The sequence below is a fragment of the Canis aureus genome, chromosome 10, assembly GCF_053574225.1.
Source record: "Canis aureus isolate CA01 chromosome 10, VMU_Caureus_v.1.0, whole genome shotgun sequence".
Classification (NCBI taxonomy): domain Eukaryota; kingdom Metazoa; phylum Chordata; class Mammalia; order Carnivora; family Canidae; genus Canis; species Canis aureus.
The window spans coordinates 21,495,291-21,517,434 of NC_135620.1; the positions used below are offsets into that span (position 1 = coordinate 21,495,291).

At 35.2% G+C, this 22,144-nt stretch overlaps 1 protein-coding gene across 7 annotated transcripts in view; it reads right to left on the reverse strand.

Annotated features, from left to right (window-relative positions):
• Nucleotides 1-22,144, reverse strand: part of FNIP1 (folliculin interacting protein 1) — a 155,382-nt gene that overhangs the window by 63,538 nt on the left and 69,700 nt on the right. For 5 of the 7 annotated variants that reach the window (XM_077911561.1, XM_077911563.1, XM_077911560.1 and 2 more), the window contains exons 2-3: nucleotides 20,092-20,218; nucleotides 2,080-2,214 (exon numbers count right to left, since the gene is read on the reverse strand). In XM_077911561.1, coding sequence (XP_077767687.1) covers nucleotides 2,080-2,214; nucleotides 20,092-20,218 — 262 coding nt within the window. Of the gene's footprint in view, nucleotides 1-2,079; nucleotides 2,215-20,091; nucleotides 20,219-20,803; nucleotides 20,836-22,144 lie in introns of those variants that run through there. The other 2 variants (XM_077911562.1, XM_077911565.1) reach the window with 2 other exon arrangements.

A 22,144-nucleotide genomic window follows, 5' to 3' on the forward strand; every position in this document is an offset into this window, starting at 1 on the left:
GCTAAGTAGAAAGATAAGGATGCCTTGGGTTCTAAAGCCATCTCGAGGCCCATGTCTCATACTCAGAGGGCCTTTCAGACTTCTTGTCACAAGAACAAAATAATCCCTAGGAATAGCGATTCCTAATTTACACAGTTATACAATAAGTGATGAGGAATAGGACCTAAACTATAGAAGTCAGTAATTGAGTATTATTCGCGAATTTCACTAAGCCATTCCATCATAAAAAAAAAATTAGTAGGAGTTTAAAAAAAATACTTTAAAAAAGACTGTTCTGGTGATAACAATAAAGTGATGAAGACCTCCATTTTACATGGGAGGCCAGGGAATACATCTGCATACTATTTTTATTTTTATGGGATTTTTCCACTCTTCTGCTTATTTATTGCCCACCTGGGCTAGAAAAAACCTACATTTACCTTTGTTATCTCTCTTCAGCATCTTCAAATAGCAATCTATTTCATTATACAGAACTATTTTGTATTAGTTTTTATATATACTCATTTACATATTATTTTTTCTCTCTTAAGGTGCCATGTAGTCTTTATTTTGTTTTAATAAAGACACAAAGCTAGTGTTTAAGACAAAAATCACCTTTTATATACCTAGTTACTGAAAGAACTCATCCATGTATCTGGTTAAGATAAAATTTTTATTTCAAAACACAAAGGTTTGGGTACTAAGAACAACATTTTAGAAACAGTGCCAAATAATTTTTTTAGCGATGAAGTGTGAAGGTTTGTTGTTTTTTTAAAAAGATCAATGCCTATCTTCAAAATTATTATGAATTTAAGTATCACAGAATTTATAGATTTTACTACAAAAACTAGAAACAAGCTCTCAGGAAGCAAAATACAGTAAAAATAAATTGGTATTTGAATTATATAAAACCATATAGTTTGCCAGTAAAGATTCTCCTTGCCTGCTCTAATACATATGAAATAATTATCATGTCACTAGCATGTTATATATTTTAATGTGACATAATCTGTAATAAAAGTTCTCATTTAAAAAGTGCTATTATTACCTTTATGCCTTATAAGGCCCTTATATAAAAGGCCAATTTTTAAAAATTACTTATTGCTGGATGCTATTAATCTGTAATAATCTGTATAAATCAAAGATCATGTTCTAGCTATCCGAAATCACATTTTATCAAGTGTAGTGAACTATATGCTATAATAATTCAATGTCTCTTGCTAAAAAAAAAAAGCGTATTTCCAGGACCATATTGAAATACAAGTTTACACAATTCATCAAATCAGCAAACATCCAAACTGGTATAAATATGATGAAGTCACACAGCATAACACTATTAGGAATTTACTAAAGTATCATGCTTAAGCTGGAGGAGAAACGGGGAAGACAGGAGAAAAGTCTAGTAGTATCTAGATTTTGAAAAACTTTGGAGATCTTTCACATACACTGTCACATTGACATGATAGAAGGGTCTCTTCCCATCCAAACGTAATTACCTAATTACAAATAATTTAAAGGCCCAGAATTCTATGTTGGTATTGCTAAATATAAAATACTTGTGATTCATTCATGCAAGCTGGATGAGACAAATAAATTCATATAGATGACATTGTCTGAAAACAATCTTACATAAAATATAACAAGTTTATACAGAAGTTCCCATTAAGTACTAATTTGTTTAATTTTGTATTTTAAAAAGAAGGGTCACATTACTTCTGAAAAATATAAATAAATGCCCATTTCTGCATGTGTATACTTCCAATCATACTTTAATTTCACACTACAGCCAAATTGTATTATTTTATGTTTATATTCATATTTCAATAATTTAAAATTATCTAAAATTAATTATTCTGGTAGCCCCAAAAATCTGAATTGGGAAAGGGAGAAATTTCTCCTTGCTATCTATGCTATAGTTCTCTGAACTTCTCCTAAGATTTATCAAAATGTATCAACTTACTTGTTTAACTACCTGCCTCCCCAGGAGGATAAAGACTAGCTCCTGTTGTATCCTCAGTCTCTAGGATAGTACACAACACACTGTAGGTACTCAAAGATATTTGTGAATGAATGAAAAATAAATGACATCAATGATCTTACTTGGTACTTAGGACACTGGTCTTTTACATCAGAAGATGAAGTCATAGAACTATCCAATGAGGAAGAACTGTCTCCTCCAGGTTTCAGTTGGCAGCATTTCCCAAAGACTTTTACTTGAGCATCACTACAGAGTTTCTGAAATAGAGATATTATGCCCGTTCATATTTTAATACACTTTTCATCATATATAAGTTTAATTATAGTATTAAAAACTTTTGAAAAAGCCAAGTATGAAATAACTCAAAATAGAGTGATTTGATAGAGTGAGTGCATTTTACTGCATTTTCTCCAGGACTGTTTTCTATTCTTGTGGATGTTATATTGTGCTCTTCTCACCAACATTATCAAGTGATGGTTTTTCTACATTATTATGGCGTACAATATTCATTACTAGTGACTTAATATACTGTAGCAGTTTTGGAATTATTTGGTCTCAAACCACATTCAGGTCTTTGTGTGAATTATATCAATATTTTTCCAAATAAGAAATTAAAACTGAGAAACTTTAAAACATTAATTCATTTAAATATAATAATACACTCATTACAAGTTAACATTAAGTAACACATTTTTATGAAAAAAAACTTCTATGGAGAGATGTAGGGATGGGAGAAGAAATGCAAATGAAGCTTTCATATTTTACTAAATGTGTGTGGGGTGTCTTAACATATATGAACATATGTTTATTGTTTTGAGATAAGAATGTATTAATGTATTGAACAGTTAAATTTTTAGTAATAGCTGAGTTTAGGACCAGAAGGTTGTACAAAAGTGTAGTATGAAAGAATCATGTATTTCTATTCCTTTTTCTTTAAAGTCTTGCTTTCCTCTTATTCCCCAAAAGGTTCTAAAGCTTCCACTGCTCACAATTATTAAAGATGCAATCCACCAAAGACTCTGATACTCCTAAAAGTATTCCGGTGCTTTATCACAGTTACGAGTATATACACTCTTCCACATAAAAAGAACTCAGGTAGGTTTTCAGTAGTAGTAATCTGACTAAAATCACAATTTTTGAAGACCAATTAATTTTATACTTGCCACCATCACCAATGGCATTGTAAAAGAGAACACATGATAATTCCAAAATTATCTCTAACCAAAAATGTAAAGAGACAGCATGATAAACTAAAAAGAAGGACTTTACAACTAAATAGACACGTATTTAAATCCTGGCTCCTAGGAATTTACCTGACCTCTCTAAGCTTATGTATTTAATGGAGACAAAAACCCTACCTAATGAGTATAGAGTATTTGTGACACTTAAAGGACATGTATGTGTGTGTGTGTGTATTCTCATTACATACTTACATATAAATAAATAAATAAAGTGCCCTACACAGTGTCTAGAACTAGCACATGCTTACTGAATGCCTACTGAAATAACTCAATGCCTACTTTGGAGTCAGGAATCTTACTAGATATTTCCATTTATATTAATTCATTTAGAGATTTATTAAAAATATTTATATTCTTAGTACTGATATTTGTGGCCACAACTTAATAAATTTCCACTTAATGATCACCATCAAAATGATAGGCCTTTAAGCAGATTTTCTATAAAACTCAGGATAGTAGATATTATAACCCAGTTTAACTGATAAGAAACCTGAAGCCTAGAGAGGTTAAGTAACTTCACCAAGGTTATAAGAACTAGTAGGTTCTATAATATACTAAAAGGCAAAACCTAGCTGGGTTTACATGAAAGACACTCAGTATTACTAATAATTAGGGAAATGGAAACTAAAACCACAATGAGATATCACTTCATGCCTATTAGAATGGTCATCATCAATAAATCAAGAGATAACAAATACTGGCATGGATGTGGAGAAAAGGGATACTTTGTGCACTATTGTAAATTGGTACAGCACTATGAAAAATGGCATGGAAGATCCTCCAAAAATTAAAACTTGAACTACATTACAATCCAGTAATTCCATATCTGGGAATACACATTCAGAGGAAATAAAAACACTCATTGAAAAATACATCTGCATCCCCATGTTCATGGCATTATTTACAATAGTCAAGACATAGAAAGAACCTAAGTTCTTATCTGAACATATAAATGGATAAAACAGTTGTGATATATATATATATATATACACACATAGTATTATTCAGCTGTAAAAAAATGAGGAAATCCTACCATTTGTAACAGGATGGACAGACCCTGAAGGCATTATGCTAATCAAAACCTCAGACAGAGAGAAACAAATATTGTTCAGACTTGTGGTTACCAGAAGTGGAGAGCAGGGGGAGGGGAATTGGAGAAAGATGGTCAAAGGGTACAAATATGGGCAGCCCAGGTGGCTCAGCGGTTTAGCGCCGCCTTCAGTCCAGGGCGTGATCCTGGAGACCCAGGATCTAGTCCCACATCAGGCTCCCTGCACGGAGCCTGCTTTTCTCCCTCTGCCTGTGTCTCTGCCTCTCTCTCTCTCTCTCATGAGTAAATAAATAAAATCTTAAAAAAAAAAGAGTACAAATATCCAGTAATAAGATAAATAAGTACTAAAGGATAGTAATGTACGACACAATAACTATAGATAACAATGCCATATGATAGCGTAGGAAAGTTGTTAAAGAGAGTAAATTCTAACAGTTTTCATCATAAACAATTTTTTCCTTTTCTTTTTATTCTATTTATATGAGAAGATAAATGTTAGCTGAACCTATGGTGATAATAACTTCACAGTATATGTAAATAAAACCATAAGGCTGTGCATTTAAAACCTATGGAGCAATATCAATTATTTCTCCATAAAACTGGGGGAAAAACCCAAACTCAGTGGGCCTGAATTATCCCCTATTGTAGACCACCATTTTGTAAGTTAACAAAGCGTGGTACTATGTGTATCAGTACTATGTGTATCAGTAACTAAGAAACAGAGTTGAATGAAATAGTCTTTTTCCTCATGGAACTAACAATCTCTATGGGAGGAAGAGACATTCAACAAATAATTAGACAAATATGTATAATGAAATATACATTACAAATATGTCCAATTATGCTAGCAACAGCTAACTCATATAGCACTTACTATTTACTCAGGTACTATTCCATTTTACATATAGTTACTCCTTTACTTCTCACAATTCAATGAAGTATTATTATTATCCCCATATTAAAAAAATGAAGAGGTTAAGGATCAATGATGTTTAATTGAACCACTCAAGAGAGAACTTAGTCTAGGGAGACCAAGGAAGTGACATCTAAGCTGGGACTACAAAAAAAAGAAAAAAGCAAAGGAGTTAAGGTGAAAAGAAAAGTAGGAGGGCTAGAAAGATATTCCAGGCTGAGGGAATTCTGTATATCCATCTCTGAACCATGAAGCAATTTGCTATAGGAAGGAAAGGGACAAACATACATCAGTTTCAGGACTAAAGCATAAACATGTCCATAAAAGTGTACATAAAAGTTCTTACTACACATACACACGCACACACACCCTTCTTCTCTCCTACCAACTCCCCAGCTGTCCAGTGTCTTTTCTCTCTCCCATTCTGAAGTCAAGGCTTTTCTGAATCCAAACAGCAACAACTTCAGTGAAATATGGTCTTATGAGGGGACAGGGCACAATCAGTAACTTTCAGGTAGACAGGCCTTCTATGAGCACCACTGTAGAACAAAAAGGACTCTGTTTTCCTTCTTTATCTTACTTTCATTCCTAAAGGAATGATGCCATACTTAACCCACAAAAACAACACACTCTAATAATGCATAAAAATAAGCTATAAATATCACTGAAAAAAACCTGGCTTTCTATAAATGGATTATAATTTTTATTAACTTTTTTACACATAATCACAATTTGCAACTTTTGTTCTAAAATTTTTTTTCTGAACCAAATGGAAGTTGACTACCTGATGTACTATGAACTCTTAAAATATCAATACCTGAAATGTGTAGTTCCTACAAACAAGGACATTCTCAACACAACCACAACACAGCCACTTTTCATGTGACATATGATCTCAATGCCCATTAATGATAATATTCTTGATACTAGTGATCAGTATCTAGTGATCACTGTAAACAAACTCTTCTTCGTCATTAATAATATTTTGGTTAGGGAGAGGATTGTGAAATTCATATGCTGTTTATATGCCTTATATATACTTTTTCTCATCAAAATTTCAATTTGTTTATATAAACTCATGGTTGCCTATTTCATTCAACAGGTTATAATCTGTTGCTATCATTATTTGTTTTTATGCTAGAGTTTTCCCTATTAAGCCAGTGACAGCCCCTTCAAGCTGGCTTTTGTGTTCCTTTGACAACTCCCTTTTCTAAGATTCAAAAAAACATGCCTCTCATTATCCTTTCTATATATTTATTTAATCAAGTGCCTCATATGAAACCAGTTCTTCATATTCACTCCCTCACGTGCTTGGACATTTTCCTCTGGCTCAGACAGCCAAGATGGGTATCTTCCCTATCCAATCCTGTATCAAGTAGCACCTTATGGAGATGCCCTCTTCAACTTACTTGAGCTCAATACTCTACTCTGGGCCACCATACCTCCAACAACTGACATTAGTGTTCAGCCCTACCAAATGGTTTTAGGACTAAATTTTCTGAAAGGGGAAGCGGATGGGAGGAGGGAAGATATGGGGGTACATAACTGTTATTTCATGTTCCTATGTTATTTCATGATTCTATACCACAACTGAAATTCAAATAAATAATCAGCACTTATATAGTATGGACCACAGGACTGTCCACATGAAGGAGGGACACTGTGGGCTCAAAGAGGTATAAGAAAAAAAGACCTTTAGGTGTGGCACCCCAAGCACAGGGAGCCCGCACAGGAAGACAAGTCTCCATAATATTTGGCTTTTAAAAACCAGTGACCTAATCTCGCAGATTACTATAGTCAGTGGAACCTCACACCTAGAACTTCAAAATTCAGCAGGCTCAGCTCTGGGAGAGTGAAGGGCAGAGGAAACTGAGCCTCTGCTCTTAAAGAAACAGCACCACACACATGGAGATACAGCAGTCTAAAAAATGCCTAGGGTAGATGGGAGGGAGAGTTGTTTACTAATCTCAGAGCATGTGTGGGAGGGGCAAGGATTCCCTGGAAGACTTCTCCAGGAACAAAGGAGCTGGCAGGCGCCATTCCAGCATCACTGCCCCCCTTCGCCCCCCAGCTTAGACATGCAGACACCTGGGGGAAATAGCCCAGGGCCAACAAACTGCAACTCATAAGACAGCACCCCACCCCTGTGTTCTCCTCCGTACATGCCCCTCTCCAACCAGACCTGGTTTCAGATCCCCACACACACACCACAGACCTATCCAAACCTGGCTACTAGCAGGAAACCTGCCCTTGCTTTCTCCTGCAGACCTGCCTCCTCCAATATTCCCTTGGCCAGAGCACATCCAAAGTGGTGCACAAACCTGGCAATATGCAAGCGGCCTTAATAGGGGCCAGGATCACTTCAAAGTGATTCCTACAAAGAGAGAGGTTAAGACAACCATACACATCAGTTCAACTGAGGTACCAGCAGTGGGCAGAGGGCAGACATCCGGTCTGACTGCAGGCCCCATCCACCGACGTTAGCTTCTGACGATGGCAGAGGCAAAGCACCCTTGCAGTTCCACGCTACCACATCTCCAGAAAATGGCTGGTCTGACTCATCACGCACATAGCAGCCTCAGGTTGGCCCACTAACACAGGAACCAAACTCTGCCAACAACAGGCAAAGAGAGTCATAGTACACAACTGGACTAAAGGCAAATGCGGTTCAGCCACAACAATGGAGTACATGCAATGCACATAGGAAACATCCCTGAAGCTCCAGGTTCTGGTGAACAAGGGGCATTGCACTCCAGGATACTCCAGGACCTCTTCTTCATTAAGGCCACTACTTTCAAGAGCAGGAGACATAGCTGACTTCCCTAACACATAAAAACAGAGACAATGAAGAGACAGAGAAATATGCCAAATGAAGGAAGAGGAAAAAAAAAAATCACAGCAAGGCACCTAAAATAATGGAGATAAATAACATGCCTGAAAGAAAATTTCAAGTAATGGTTATACAAATACTCATTGAACTTGAGAAAAGAATAGAGGACCTTAGTGACACTCCTGACAAAGAGACTAAAAACATAAAAAGAACCAATCAAAAATGAAGAAATCAATAACTGAAATTAAAAACAAACCAGATGGAAGAACAGAGTAGAGGAAATGGAAAAACAGATGGATGACCTGGAAGACAGAATAATGGAAAGCAATTAAGCTGAACAGGAGAGAGAAAAAAATAATTATAAATTAAAATAAACTGAGGGAACTCAGAAATACCATCAAGCATAATAACATTTACATTATAGGGATCCCAGAAGGAGAAGAAAGAGAAAAAGATGTAGAAAATTTGAAGAAATAATAGCTGAAAAATCCCCAAATCTAGGGAAGGAAATGGAAATCCAGATCTAGGAGGCACAGAGAACCCCAACAAAATCAACTGGAGAAGGCCAGTATCCCCTGTCCCCTGGTATAGCAATACTTAATATCAGACAAAATAGATGTTAAAGCAAACACTGTAACAAGAGACAAAGAAGGACACTATATAATAAAAAAGAGAATCTAACAAAAAGATATAATAATTATAAATATGTATGCACCCAATATGGGAGCATCCAAATACATAAAGCAGCTAATAACAGGCATATAAGGAAAGTAACACAGTAATACAATAAGAGTAAGGGACTTTAATGCCCCACTTACATCAATGGACAGATCAACCAGACAGAAAATCAGCATGGAAACAGTGGCTTTGAATGACACAATGGACCAGAGAAATGTAACAGATGTATTTAGAATATTCCATCTTAAAACAGTAGAATACACATTCTTTTCAACTGTACATGGAACATTCTCCAAAAGAGATTGTACATTAGATGACAAAACAAGTATCAACAAATTCAAAAAGATGAGAGACATTACCATGCATCTTTTCAGATCACAACACTATGAAACTAGAAATCAATGACAAAAAAAAAAAATCTGGAAAGAACACAAATACATGGAGGTTAAATAACATGTCACTAAACAATGAATGGATCAACTGAAAAATCAAAGAGAAAATGAAAAATACATGGAGACAAATAAAAATGAAAACACAATGGTCTAAACCTTTGGGATGCAGCAGAAGAGGTTCTAAGAAGGAAGGAAGTTTATAAGAATATGGGCCTACCACAAGTAGAAAAATCTCAAATAAACAATCGAACCTAATATCTAAAAAGAGCTAGAAGAAACCAGTAAAAGAAAGGAAATAAAAAAGATCAGAGAATAAACGAAATAGAAATTGAAAAAACAACAGAACACGTCAATGAAACCATGAGCTGCTTATTTGAAAAAAAATCAAGAAATTGATAACCCTTGGCCAAACTCATCAAAGACAGAGAGAGAACTCAAACAAAACCATAAATAAAAAAAGAAAAATGTCAATACCCGTAAAACAATCAATGTGATTCATCATATCAGCAAGAGAAAAATCAAGAACCATATAATCCTCTCATTAGATGCAGAGAAAGCATTTGACAAAATACAGCATCCATTCCTGATCAAAACTCTTCAGAGTATAGGGATAGAGGGAACATTCCTCAACATCTTAAAAGCCATCTACGAAAAGCCCACAGCAAATATCATTCTCAATGGGGAAGCACTGGGAGCCTTTCCCCTAAGATCAGGAACAAGACAGGGATGTCCACTCTCACCACTACTATTCAACATAGTACTGGAAGTCCTAGCCTCAGCAATCAGACAACAAAAAGACATTAAAGGCATTCAAAATGGCAAAGAAGAAGTCAAACTCTCCCTCTTCGTTGATGACATGATACTCTACATAGAAAACCCAAAAGACGCCACCCCAAGATTGCTAGAACTCATACAGCAATTTGGTAGCGTGGCAGGATACAAAATCAATGCCCAGAAATCAGTGGCATTTCTATACACTAACAATGAGACTGAAGAAAGAGAAATTAAGGAGTCAATCCCATTTACAATTGCACCCAAAAGCATAAGATACCTAGGTTTAAACCTAACCAAAGAGGTAAAGGATCTATACCCTCAAAACTATAGAACACTTCTGAAAGAAATTGAGGAAGACACAGAGAGATGGAAAAATATTCCATGCTCATGAATTGGCAGAATTAATATTGTGAAAATGTCAATGTTACCCAGGGCAATTTACACGTTTAATGCAATCCCTATCAAAATACCATGGACTTTCTTCAGCAAGTTACAACAAATTATTTTAAGATTTGTGTGGAATCAGAAAAGACCCGAATAGCCAGGGGAATTTTAAAAAAGAAAACCGTAGCTGGGGGCATCACAATGCCAGATTTCAGGTTGTACTACAAAGCTGTGGTCATCAAGACAGTGTGGTACTGGCACAAAAACAGACACATAGATCAATGGAACAGAAAGAGAACCCAGAAGTGGACCCTGAACTTTATGGTCAACTAATATTCAATAAAGGAGGAAAGACTATCTATTGGAAGAAAGACAGTCTCTTCAATAAATGGTGCTGGGAAAATTGGACATCCACATGCAGAAGAATGAAACTAGACCACTCTCTTTCACCATACACAAAGATAAACTCAAAATGGATGAAAGATCTAAATGTGAGACAAGAGTCCATCAAAATCCTAGAGGAGAACACAGGCAACACCCTTTTTGAACTCGGTCACAGAAACTTCTTGCAAGATACATCCACGAAGGCAAAAGAAACAAAAGCAAAAATGAACTATTGGGACTTCATCAAGATAAGAAGCTTTTGCACAGCAAAGGATACAGTCAACAAAACTCAAAGACAACCTACAGAATGGGAGAAGATATTTGCAAATGACATATCAGAAAAAGGGCTAGTTTCCAAGATCTATAAAGAACTTCTTAAACTCAACACCAAAGAAACAAACAATCCCATCATGAAATGGGCAAAAGACATGAAGAGAAATCTCACAGAGGAAGACATAGACATGGCCAACATGCACATGAGAAAATGCTCTGCATAACTTGCCATCAGGGAAATACAAATCAAAACCACAATGAGATACCACCTCACACCAGTGAGAATGGGGCAAATTAACAAGGCAGGAAACCACAAATGTTGGAGAGGATGCGGAGAAAAGGGAACCCTCTTACACTGTTGGTGGGAATGTGAACTGGTGCAGCCACTCTGGAAAACTGTGTGGAGGTTCCTCAAAGAGTTAAAAATAGACCTGCCCTACGACCCAGCAATTGCACTGTTGGGGATTTACCCCAAAGATACAGATGCAATGAAACGCCGGGACACCTGCACCCCGATGTTTCTAGCAGCAATGTCCACAATAGCCAAACTGTGGAAGGAGCCTCGGTGTCCATTGAAAGATGAATGGATAAAGAAGATGTGGTTTATGTATACAATGGAATATTACTCAGCTATTAGAAATGACAAATACCCACCATTTGCTTCAACGTGGATGGAACTGGAGGGTATTATGCTGAGTGAAGTAAGTCAGTCAGAGAAGGACAAACATTTTATGTTCTCATTCATTTGGGGAATATAAATAATAGTGAAAGGGAATAGAAGGGAAGGGAGAAGAAATGTGTGGGAAATATCAGAAAGGGAGACAGAACATAAAGACTGCTAACTCTGGGAAACGAACTAGGGGTGGTAGAAGGGGAGGAGGGCGGGGGGTGGGAGTGAATGGGTGACGGGCACTGGGGGTTATTGTATGTTGGTAAATTGAACACCAATAAAAAATAAATTAAAAAAAAAATAAATAAATAAATAAATATTCTATATTTGAAGTTTGAAAAAAGAAAAAAGAGAAATGACCAAATGACAGAAATATAAACAATTATAAGAGATTATGAAAAATTACATACCAACAAAAACTAGACACCTTAGAAGAAATGGAAAAATCCATAGGTACATATAATCTCCCAAAACTGAATCTGAAAGAAATAGAAAATTTGAATAGACCAATACGAGCAACAAAATTGAATCAGTATTCAAAAATCTCCAAATAAACAAAAGTCCAGGGCCAGATGACTTCAAAGAAGAATTCCACCAAATATTTATAGAAGAGTTAATATCCATTCTTAAACTATTACAAAAAATAAGAGGAAGGAAAGTTTCCAGATTCATTTATGAGGCCAGCATTACCCTGATACCAAGGCTACATAAAGACACCACTAAAAAGGAGAAAATAACTGGCCAACATTCCTGATGAACATAGACGCAGAAATTCTCAATTAAATACTAGCAAACCAAATTCAACAATACAGTAAAAAGGTTATTCACCACAATCAACTGGGTTGCAAAGGTGGTTTAATATTCACAAATCAACCAACACGACATATCACATTAGCAAGAGAAAGGATTAAAACCCTATGATGATTTCAAGAGATGCAGAAAAAGCATTTGACAAAGTACAATATCGATTAATGATAAAAACCCTCAACAAGGTAGATTTAACGGAAACATAGCCCAACATAATAAAAGCTATATATGAAAAATCCACAACTAACAGCACGCTCAATGGTAAAAACCTGAGAGCTTTTTCCCTAAGATCAGGAACAAGACAAGGATGTCCACTCTCACCACTATTATTCAACACACTGGAAGTCCTAGCCACAGGAGACAACAAAAAGAAATGAACAGCATCCAAACTGATAAGGAAGAAATAAAACTTTCAGTAACTGCAGGTGACATGATACTATATATATAGAAAACCCTAAAGCCTCGCAAAAAAAAACTACTAGCACTGATAATCGAATTCAGTAAAGCTGCAGGACACAAAATCAATATACAGAAATTCACTGTATCTCTATACACTAATAATAAAGCAACCAAAAGAAAAAATCCCATTTACAATTACACCAAAAAGGATAAAATACCTAAGAATAAACTTCACCAAGGAGGTAAAAGACCTGTGAAAACTGACACAATGATTAAAGATATCGAAGAGGACACAAACAAATGGAAAGATATTCTGTGCTCACGGATTGTAAGAACAAATATTGTTAAAAGATCCATACTACCCAAAGCAATCTACAGATTTAATACAATCCCTATCAAAATATCAACAGTATTTTTCACAGAACTAGAACAATCCTAAAATTTGTATGGAACCCCAAAGACCCCAAATTTCCAAAGCAATCTTGAAAAAGAAACACAAAACTGAAGGTATCACAATCTCAGATTTTAACATCCACTCCAAAACTTTAATATTCAAAACAGTATGGTACTGGCACAAAAACAGACACATAGATCAATGGAACAGAACAGAGAGGCCAGAAATAAGCTCACAATGATACGGTTGTTTAATCTTCAACAAAGGATGCAAAAATAAACAATGGGAAAAAGTCTCTTCAACAAATAGTGTTGGGAAAATTGGACAGCTATAGGCAAAAGAATAAAACTAGACCACTTTCTTATACAATACACAAAAATAAACTCAAAATGGATTAAAGATACCAATATAAGACTTGAAGTCATAAAAATCCTAGAAGAGAGTTTAGGCAGTAAATCTCTCTGACATGAACCGTAGCAACATTTTCCTAGATATGTCTCCTAAGGCAAAGGGATAAAAAAAAGCAAAAATAAAGTACTGTGATTATATCAAACTAAAAATCTGCACAGCAAAGGAAACAATTAAAATTTAAAACCAGCCTATTGAATGGGAGAAGATACTTGCCAATGATACAATTGACAAAGGGCTAGTATTCAAAATATACAAAGAACATATACAGCTCAACACACACACACAAAAAGCACAAATAATTCAGTTAAAAATCAGCAGAATACATGAAAAGACAGTTCTCCAGAGAAGAGATACAGATGGCTAAAAGACATGAAAAGATGTTCCACGTTGCTAATCATCAGGGAAATGCAAATTAAAAGCATATTGAGATATCTTTCACACATGTCGAAATGGCTAAAATCAAAAACACCAAAAAACAACTGTTGGCAAAGATGTCAAGAAAGGGAACCTTGTGCACTGTTGGTGGGAATGTCAACTAGTACATCCATGGTGGAAAAGAGTATGGAGGTTCCCCAAAAAATTAAAAATAGAATTATCATATGATCCAGTAACTCCACCACCACCATTTTTTAATCAAAAAATACAAAATAGTAACTCAAAAAGATGTATGTACCCCTATGTTTACTGCAGCATTATTTATAATAGCCAAATTATGGAAGCAGCCCAGTATCCAATGGACAACTGATAGGTGAATTGATAAAGAAGATGTGAGGAGAATACACACACACACACACACACACACACACACAGCTAATGCAATATTACTGAGCCATAAAAAAGAATGAAATCTTGCAACACTGGAGCTACAGAGTATAATGCTAAGTGAAATAAGTCAGAGACAAATACCATATGACTTCACTCATATGTGGAACTTAAGAAAAAAACTAATGAGTAAAGAAAAAAAAAACAGACAAATCAAAAAGCAGAGTCTAAACTACAGAGCACACTATCACCAGAAGGGAGGTCAGGGGAACGGGTGAAATAAATGAAGGGGATTAAAAATATATTTATCATGATGAGGACTGAGTAATGTAGAGAATTGGTGAATAACTATTTTGTACACTTGAAACTAATACGACACCATATGTTAACTATACTGAAAGACTCTCTGGGGATGAGGACCCAAAATCATATTTTTAACAAGTGCTCCAGGCCAATGTCACACATACAAGATTCACTGGATGGAACCATCAGTAGGATTTCTTCCAAGTCTAAAATCCTGTTCATTCTCATGATGTGAATTTTAGTTAGCTCTATTCTTCTGTGAACAGCACTAAATAAGAAAGGCGATGATATTGCCTAAGAACCTACAATTTGCCTGATGCTGTTTGGGGTCTTACACACCCTGCCTTATTTTCCTGCAAAAAAATCCTTTGAGGTAGGTATTATTCTTACCACAGTATGCAGAGATTCCAAGCTGGAACTTTGTACAAGCTTCCATCTATAGGATGAGTAAGTTCTGAGGATGTAATGCACAGCATGGTGACTACAGTTAACAGCATCAAAGTTGCCAAGAGAGTAGATTTTAAATGTTCTCATAATAGGGGTGCCTGGGTGGCTTAGCTGGCTAAGCACTGGACTCTTGATTTTGGCTCAAGTCATGACCTAAGAGTTGTGGGATCAAGCCCTGAATCGGGCTCCTTGCTCAGTGGGCAGTCTGCTAGAGATTCTTTTCCTCTCCCTCTGCCTCTTTCCACCCCTGGCTCTCTGAGTATCTCTCTCTCTCTCTAAAAACAAATAAATAAATCTTTAAAAATAAATAAATAAAATAAAAATTCTCATCAAAAACATACAGAAAAATTATGACTTTGTGACTTGATAGATGTGATCACTATATTGTGGTAATCCCTTTTCCATATATACATAGATAAAATAACTATATTGTATACCTTAAATTTACACAATGTTATATGTCTACTGTACTTCAATACAGCTGGGGGGAAAAGTTGCTACTATTGCGCAATACCTTATCTTCATACAAGAAATTACTATTTTAGGAACTGTTTCTTCATCCTGATTGAATCACTGAGTTTTACCTACTATGAACATTAATTACCTGATGTTATGATGATAATATAAAAACAATAAGGGGAGCCTGGGTGGCTCAGTCAGTTAAGCATCTGACTCTTGGTTTCAACTCAGGTTGTAATCTTTCAGAGTGTGAGACCAAGCCCCACTCAGTGGTGAGTGGGCTTGGGATCGTCTCTTCCTCTCCCTCTGCACTTCCCCCCACCAGCACTCTCTTGCACTCTCTTGCTCTCTCTCTCTCTCTAAAATAAAAAAACAAATCTTTAAAAAAAAAAAAAAGGAAAAAACCTCCAAAATTAATAAACTTCATCGTAAGGACTCTTCAACTTATTTTCCTTACCTATTTAAGATTTACTCTTGTATTTTAGAGATTTTGTAAGGCAATTTAAATCCTTTATGTGTAGTAGGGAGTCAATCAGATATAAATAGAACAAACAAAAAACACAAAAATATATATAATTTTGGTAGTCACTGCCAGATTAACCCCCATGGAGACTACCATTTCACTCAGTTTAATAGCAAAGTATTATCATTAGACATTTGAGTTTTTTCCAATCTAAAAGGAAAGAATAAAATCTCAGTATAGTTTTAATTTTCATTCCCTTTATTAGGAATGAGAACATGAATCCTATTAAATGTGTAATGGCCGGGATCCCTGGGTGGCGCAGCGGTTTGGCGCCTGCCTTTGGCCCAGGGCGCGATCCTGGAGACCCGGGATCGAATCCCACGTCGGGCTCCCGGTGCATGGAGCCTGCTTCTCCCTCTGCCTCTCTCTCTCTCTCTCTGTGTGACTATCATAAATAAATAAAGAAAAAAATAAAAAATAAAAAAAAAAAAAAAATAAATGTGTAATGGCCTTCTGAATGTGAATGTGAGTGTTCTCATCCTTCACCCAATTTCCTAACTGGTTCTCCTAACTTGACTCCTAAGAACACTTTATGATGGTGGTGTTTGTTTTTTTATTTTGTTTTGTTTTGTTTACCACAAGAGTTTATTAGAGATTTGTTTGGTTTGGTTGTCAAATTTAAAAGTCTTTTAACTTTATGGCTCCTAGATTTTAAATCATAGCTAGAAACATCTTCTCCACAAATATATATAGGAACTCATTCATGTTTCTTGGGTAATGTTGTAGCTTTACTTTCTACATTATTATGTCAAATATACTTGATATATAAATCCAGATTTATCTTTAAATAGTTGTCTCAGTACCATTTTATTAATCTTTATTGATTTAAGATGATGTCTTTAGCATACACTAAATTCCTGTGTGTACATGGATCTATTTCTGATTCCTTATTTTACTCTTGTTAATCATTTTTATCTATTTATGTGTCAATAACACAGTTTTAATTACTGAAACTTTACAGTATTTTAGCAACTCTGATAGGACCTCATTGTCCTCTTTCAGTTTTCCAACCAGTGATTTCTCATTTTTTTCCATTTGAACTTCAAGTTCGGCTATCTACTTCCACACACTGTTTTTAAACCAAAAACAAAATAATGAGTGTCATTTTTTATTGGGATTGCATTATTCTATAAAGCAACTTAGAATGAACAACTTTAGGACAGTATTATCCAAGAAAATATTTTGACTCTCCTTTTGCTCGATTAAGATTTTATGTGCTTTTGGGGGGAAAAAAGATTTCATGTACTTTTGGTGACTTTTAAAGTTCTGGAAACATAGTTCTTTTAAACATTATATATAAAAGCACTTTTTCAAATTGCTATTTTAAATAAAGTCTTAGCTTTCTTCATATCGTCTAGTTGAAAGCTTTAAGTATATATTGAGCTTACTGATTTCCATATATTAACTTTTATGCAGCTCCAATTACCTGAAATCCAATGTTCCAAATTGGGTATCATAATTAAGATTCAACTATTAGCACTTGTTCAATGTTTCATAGTGTATAAAACTCACATATTATACTTTGTATTCACCTTTCCAAAGTTATTTGAATTTACTGATGTTCAAATTTATACTTGTATGTAATATATGAAGGCTGAAGTATGTGAATGATCATATAACTTCACCAGGAACCCATGAAATAGAATTACATTATCATTAAAACAAAAACAATGTCCAGGATAAGGATAGTATCATGTGATAAAATCACAGAGAATACATCTGGCTACATCCATGTTTAAAGAAACAACATCTCAGTAATTTTTACAGTTCAGCTATAAAATGAGTAAGCTCTGAGGACTAAATGTAAAAAAATAAAAATATATTTTTACAAACAAGGGAAGTTATTTTAATAAAATCATTGAATGTATTCACTTTAATCAGGTTTTATTTTATTTTTTTTAAAGATTTTATGTATTTATTCATGAGAGACACAGAGAGAGAGAGGCAGAGACACAGGCAGAAGGAGAAGCAGGCTCCATGCAGGAAGCCGGATGCGGGACTCGATCCCAGGTCTCCAGAATCAGGCCCTGGATTGAAGGTGGCGTTAAACCGCTGAGCCACAAGGGCTATCCTTAATCAGGTTTTATAGTTAAACAGTTATTTTTCATTAAATATAATAGAGCTGGTACATACATGTTCTGAAAAGCTATACAGTGACCAATATAGTTTCATTTTGGTATTATAGGACAGTATTAGGCACACAAAGTACTTTAATTTCTAACACAAAAGCAAAGCATTCACGTAATTCACCACAGAATTGTTTTTTTTTAAGATTTTATTTATTCATGAGAGACAAAGAGAGAGAGGCAGAGACATGAGGGAGGGAGAAGCAGGCTCCCCACAGGGAGCCTGATGTGAGACTTAATCCCCTCATGCCCTGAGTCATTCAACCACTGAGCCACCAAAGTGTCCCACATTTTTGTGTTTCATTGACAGCCTTTAATCGTAACTTGGTATTATTTATTTGCGTACTTTTTTGTTCAACATTTAACTCCTTTAAAAAGGGGATCTTATTGTAGGCAACAGAAGGACACAGATGGTTACATTTCCAAGGGCCTAGTACTTGTAGATACTTAGTTATTTGTACAAACACTTTAAGAACATCCTGCAGTGCTTCTTCCTAACCAGATTGAAAAAAGTATCCAAAAAATGGATAAGAAATCTAAACAGAGCCCCATCTCCAGAAAACTGAGAAATGTATTCGTAATTAGAAGGGATACTGTAAAACTTGGCAATCAAATTAACTCAAAAATTAGTCAAGTACCTATTATATACCACCATAGTGGATGCTGAGGATGCAATTAGAAATAAAACAACAGATTATGCCCAATATATCAAAACTATTTAAGAACACAAAATCTCAAATACAAACTCTTCAAGCTCAAAAAATAAATATATGTTTCCTTCAACAGACAATTCTATTGGCAGGAAAAGCTTTCCTAAAGTACTGTGTTTTCAATTGTTCACCAAATGTTATTGAAAATTATTAATTTACTGAAAGGAAGAAAACATGATTCCAAGCTTCTGTTTCCAGATTAGAGATAAAGGAATGAGTTTTTATGCCAGAAAATATAATAACAGTAGCAGAAGCAAAGGTAATGACCATCACTTAGGTTTTTGTGAAAGTTAGTAATGGGAAACCTCTCTAAAATGGAGTCAGGAGATTCTGCAAGGGTAGCTCTCATGCCCCACCACTCTTAACTAACTGTAGACCCAACAGGAAGAAACAGATTCACCTTACACAGACATGTGGATACCACTCTACCACTCCAGCTGAAGAACACTTTTTTCATCTCTCTCAGTTCATACCCACCCTCAGCAGCTCCACCAATGAGAAACCATGACACTTCAAGTTTACCCTTGGATTTTTAGTTCCTAACAACCTACTCAACTTACTCTTTTTCTCCTTAAAAAAGCATGCCTCTCCTTTGTTTCTCAGACTAGTTTATGGTTTTGCCAAGCTTGTTTGTCCCCAATTGCAATTCTTTTTTATTCCCAGATAAACCCATCTTTGGCTGGTAAAATAACTGGCATGTTTATTTTAAGGTTAACATTAACTTGGACAACCAAGCGAATGACCATGCACTATTAATAAACTAGTCAAAATATAACACTGGAAGTTAACAAAATAGATGCTCTTTGTACACTGTAAAGCAGAAGGACTAAGAGATTTAACTTGCTTTGCCCCTTTCACACAAATAATTTCATCTCTCTAACTAGTCACATTTCTCACAACTGTAAGATGAGAGGTTTGGACTATATCCTCCATAAGGATCTCTAGAACTCTAGTCATATCTCATAATACAATTATGTAGGAAAATAAACATGAAAACAAAATGCTCTCTGGTGCTAGAATGATAATATATAAAGCAAATGTTTTTTCCTTTAAATTTTTTCAAAATCAAGGCTCTAAATATTAAAAACATGATAAAGATGTTTCGTACTGACAAACAAAAGTGCTATAATTCAAATCTATTCATTCTTTCTCAAATTAAAATATTTGACATTAAATTTCAACCAAATCAATAATGATGCTCACCGATACTGATATGTCCTCACTTTTTCTCTTAACACTGGAGTCAAACAAGACATTTCTCCCTCGTCTTTCACAGTCTTGATATACAATCAGTCGAATTTGGCTTGGATCAAACTCTGACAAAGGCCAACTTTAAAGAAAAATAAAGGTCCATTAGTTACTCTAATAAATATTCCACATAAATTGCTAGAAAAAAAAACTTGTATTATAAAACCCTAAGTTGTATAATTTCTAAAGACTATATATAGAAGTACTTTTTATTAAATACCATCGTTTAAGACTAAAAACTCATACAGCAATGATATTGTAGATTGAAAAGTAAAAATAAAAGTTGCAGCAAGCGTATACAATATAGTCATCCCATATGACTTTAAAAATGGTTAACCTAACAAAAATATATGACTATATTTAATATAATGAAAATACACATTGCTTCATGGCATGAACCCAGATGGCATAACGTTAATCCATATGTTTAAAGTTTTATTTTTATTCTTTATATGGAAATGTAAAAACAGAGTTTCAGATTAATAGCAGCTAAGTACTTATAAAATGAAAACAAGTAAAAAAAAAAAAAAGTGATGACCAAAAGCAGTAGACATTCTCATATAAAGCTAGTGTGAGTAAAAACTGGCTCAACTTCCTTAGAGAATAGTATTTTTGTAATATATATAATAAATAGACAAAATCTAATATAACTGATTTTAAGTTTTACCAGCATTTCCATTCCATTCCATTATACAAGAATCTTCATAGAAGTACTGCTATGGAAATAATACAAATGGTCCATTAAGAGTAGAATGGATAAATATATTATGGTATATTCAAACTTACAAATACATATATTCAGACACAACAAATACAATGAATGAACTTCAACTATAGGCAAAACACAGACTGACCCTGAACAAAAGAAATCAGACAATGTCATACTCCCATACACACAATACACACATGAACACAGAGTTACTGTATTTTTCTATTTATACAAAGGTTTAAATCATGTAAAGTTTTAGGCAGAGATGCATATTTAGTTTTTAAAACTCTAAGGAAAACAAACGAAGTGATGGCTTCAAAAGTCTGGAGAGTGGTTATCTCTGGGGATAAGGTTAGAGGTGGTAGTGGTATAATCAGGAGGGAATAGGGGATCCCTGGGTGGCGCAGCGGTTTAGCGCCTGCCTTTGGCCCAGGGCGCGATCCTGGAGACCCGGGATCGAATCCCACGTCAGGCTCCCGGTGCATGGAGCCTGCTTCTCTCTCTGCCTGTGTCTCTGCCCCCCCCCCCCATGACTATCATAAATAAATGAATGAATGAATGAATAAATAAATAAATAAATAAAGGAGGGAATATAGTAGATAGACTGGGGGCACTAATTGTGTTCTATTTTTAGACTGGACCATGCTTAAATCAATATTTACTTTAGAGTACAAAAAAAAGCCACTGCAGTTGTTTTATGTACTTTTATATATGCATTGTCACAATTAAAAAATTAATGAAGTGAGTCAGATAAGTGAAGAGAGAAATAGAGAGAACAATGAACTTACAGCTGGAGATACTAACTTAGTGAGCTGAATAGACTACAACTGATTGGACAGGTGTTAACAAATAGGACAACGGCCATAAAAGAAGCTGTTTGGATTAGTTATGCCAGGATGAATGGTCAACTCCTCACAATCCATCACTTATTTTTTTTTAAGATTTTATTTATTTATTCATGACAGACACACACAGAGAAAGAGAGAGAGAGAGAGAGAGAGAGAGAGAGAGAGAGGCAGAGACACAGGCAGAGGGAGAAGTAGGCTCCATGTCGGGAGCCTGATGTGGGATTCGATCCCAGGTCTCCATGATCACACCCCCGGCCAAAGGCGGCGCTAAACTGCTGGGCCACCGGGGCTGCCCACAATCCATCACTTACAACTCTTGATTGGGTTCCTTCATCTCCTTAAGAGAATCTTAAACCTAACTTCATCGGTGCATCTCACCCCATAACTGGCAACATAAAACATCTTCATTCCAAATTTTTTTTTTGGATTTTATTTATTTATTCATGAAAGA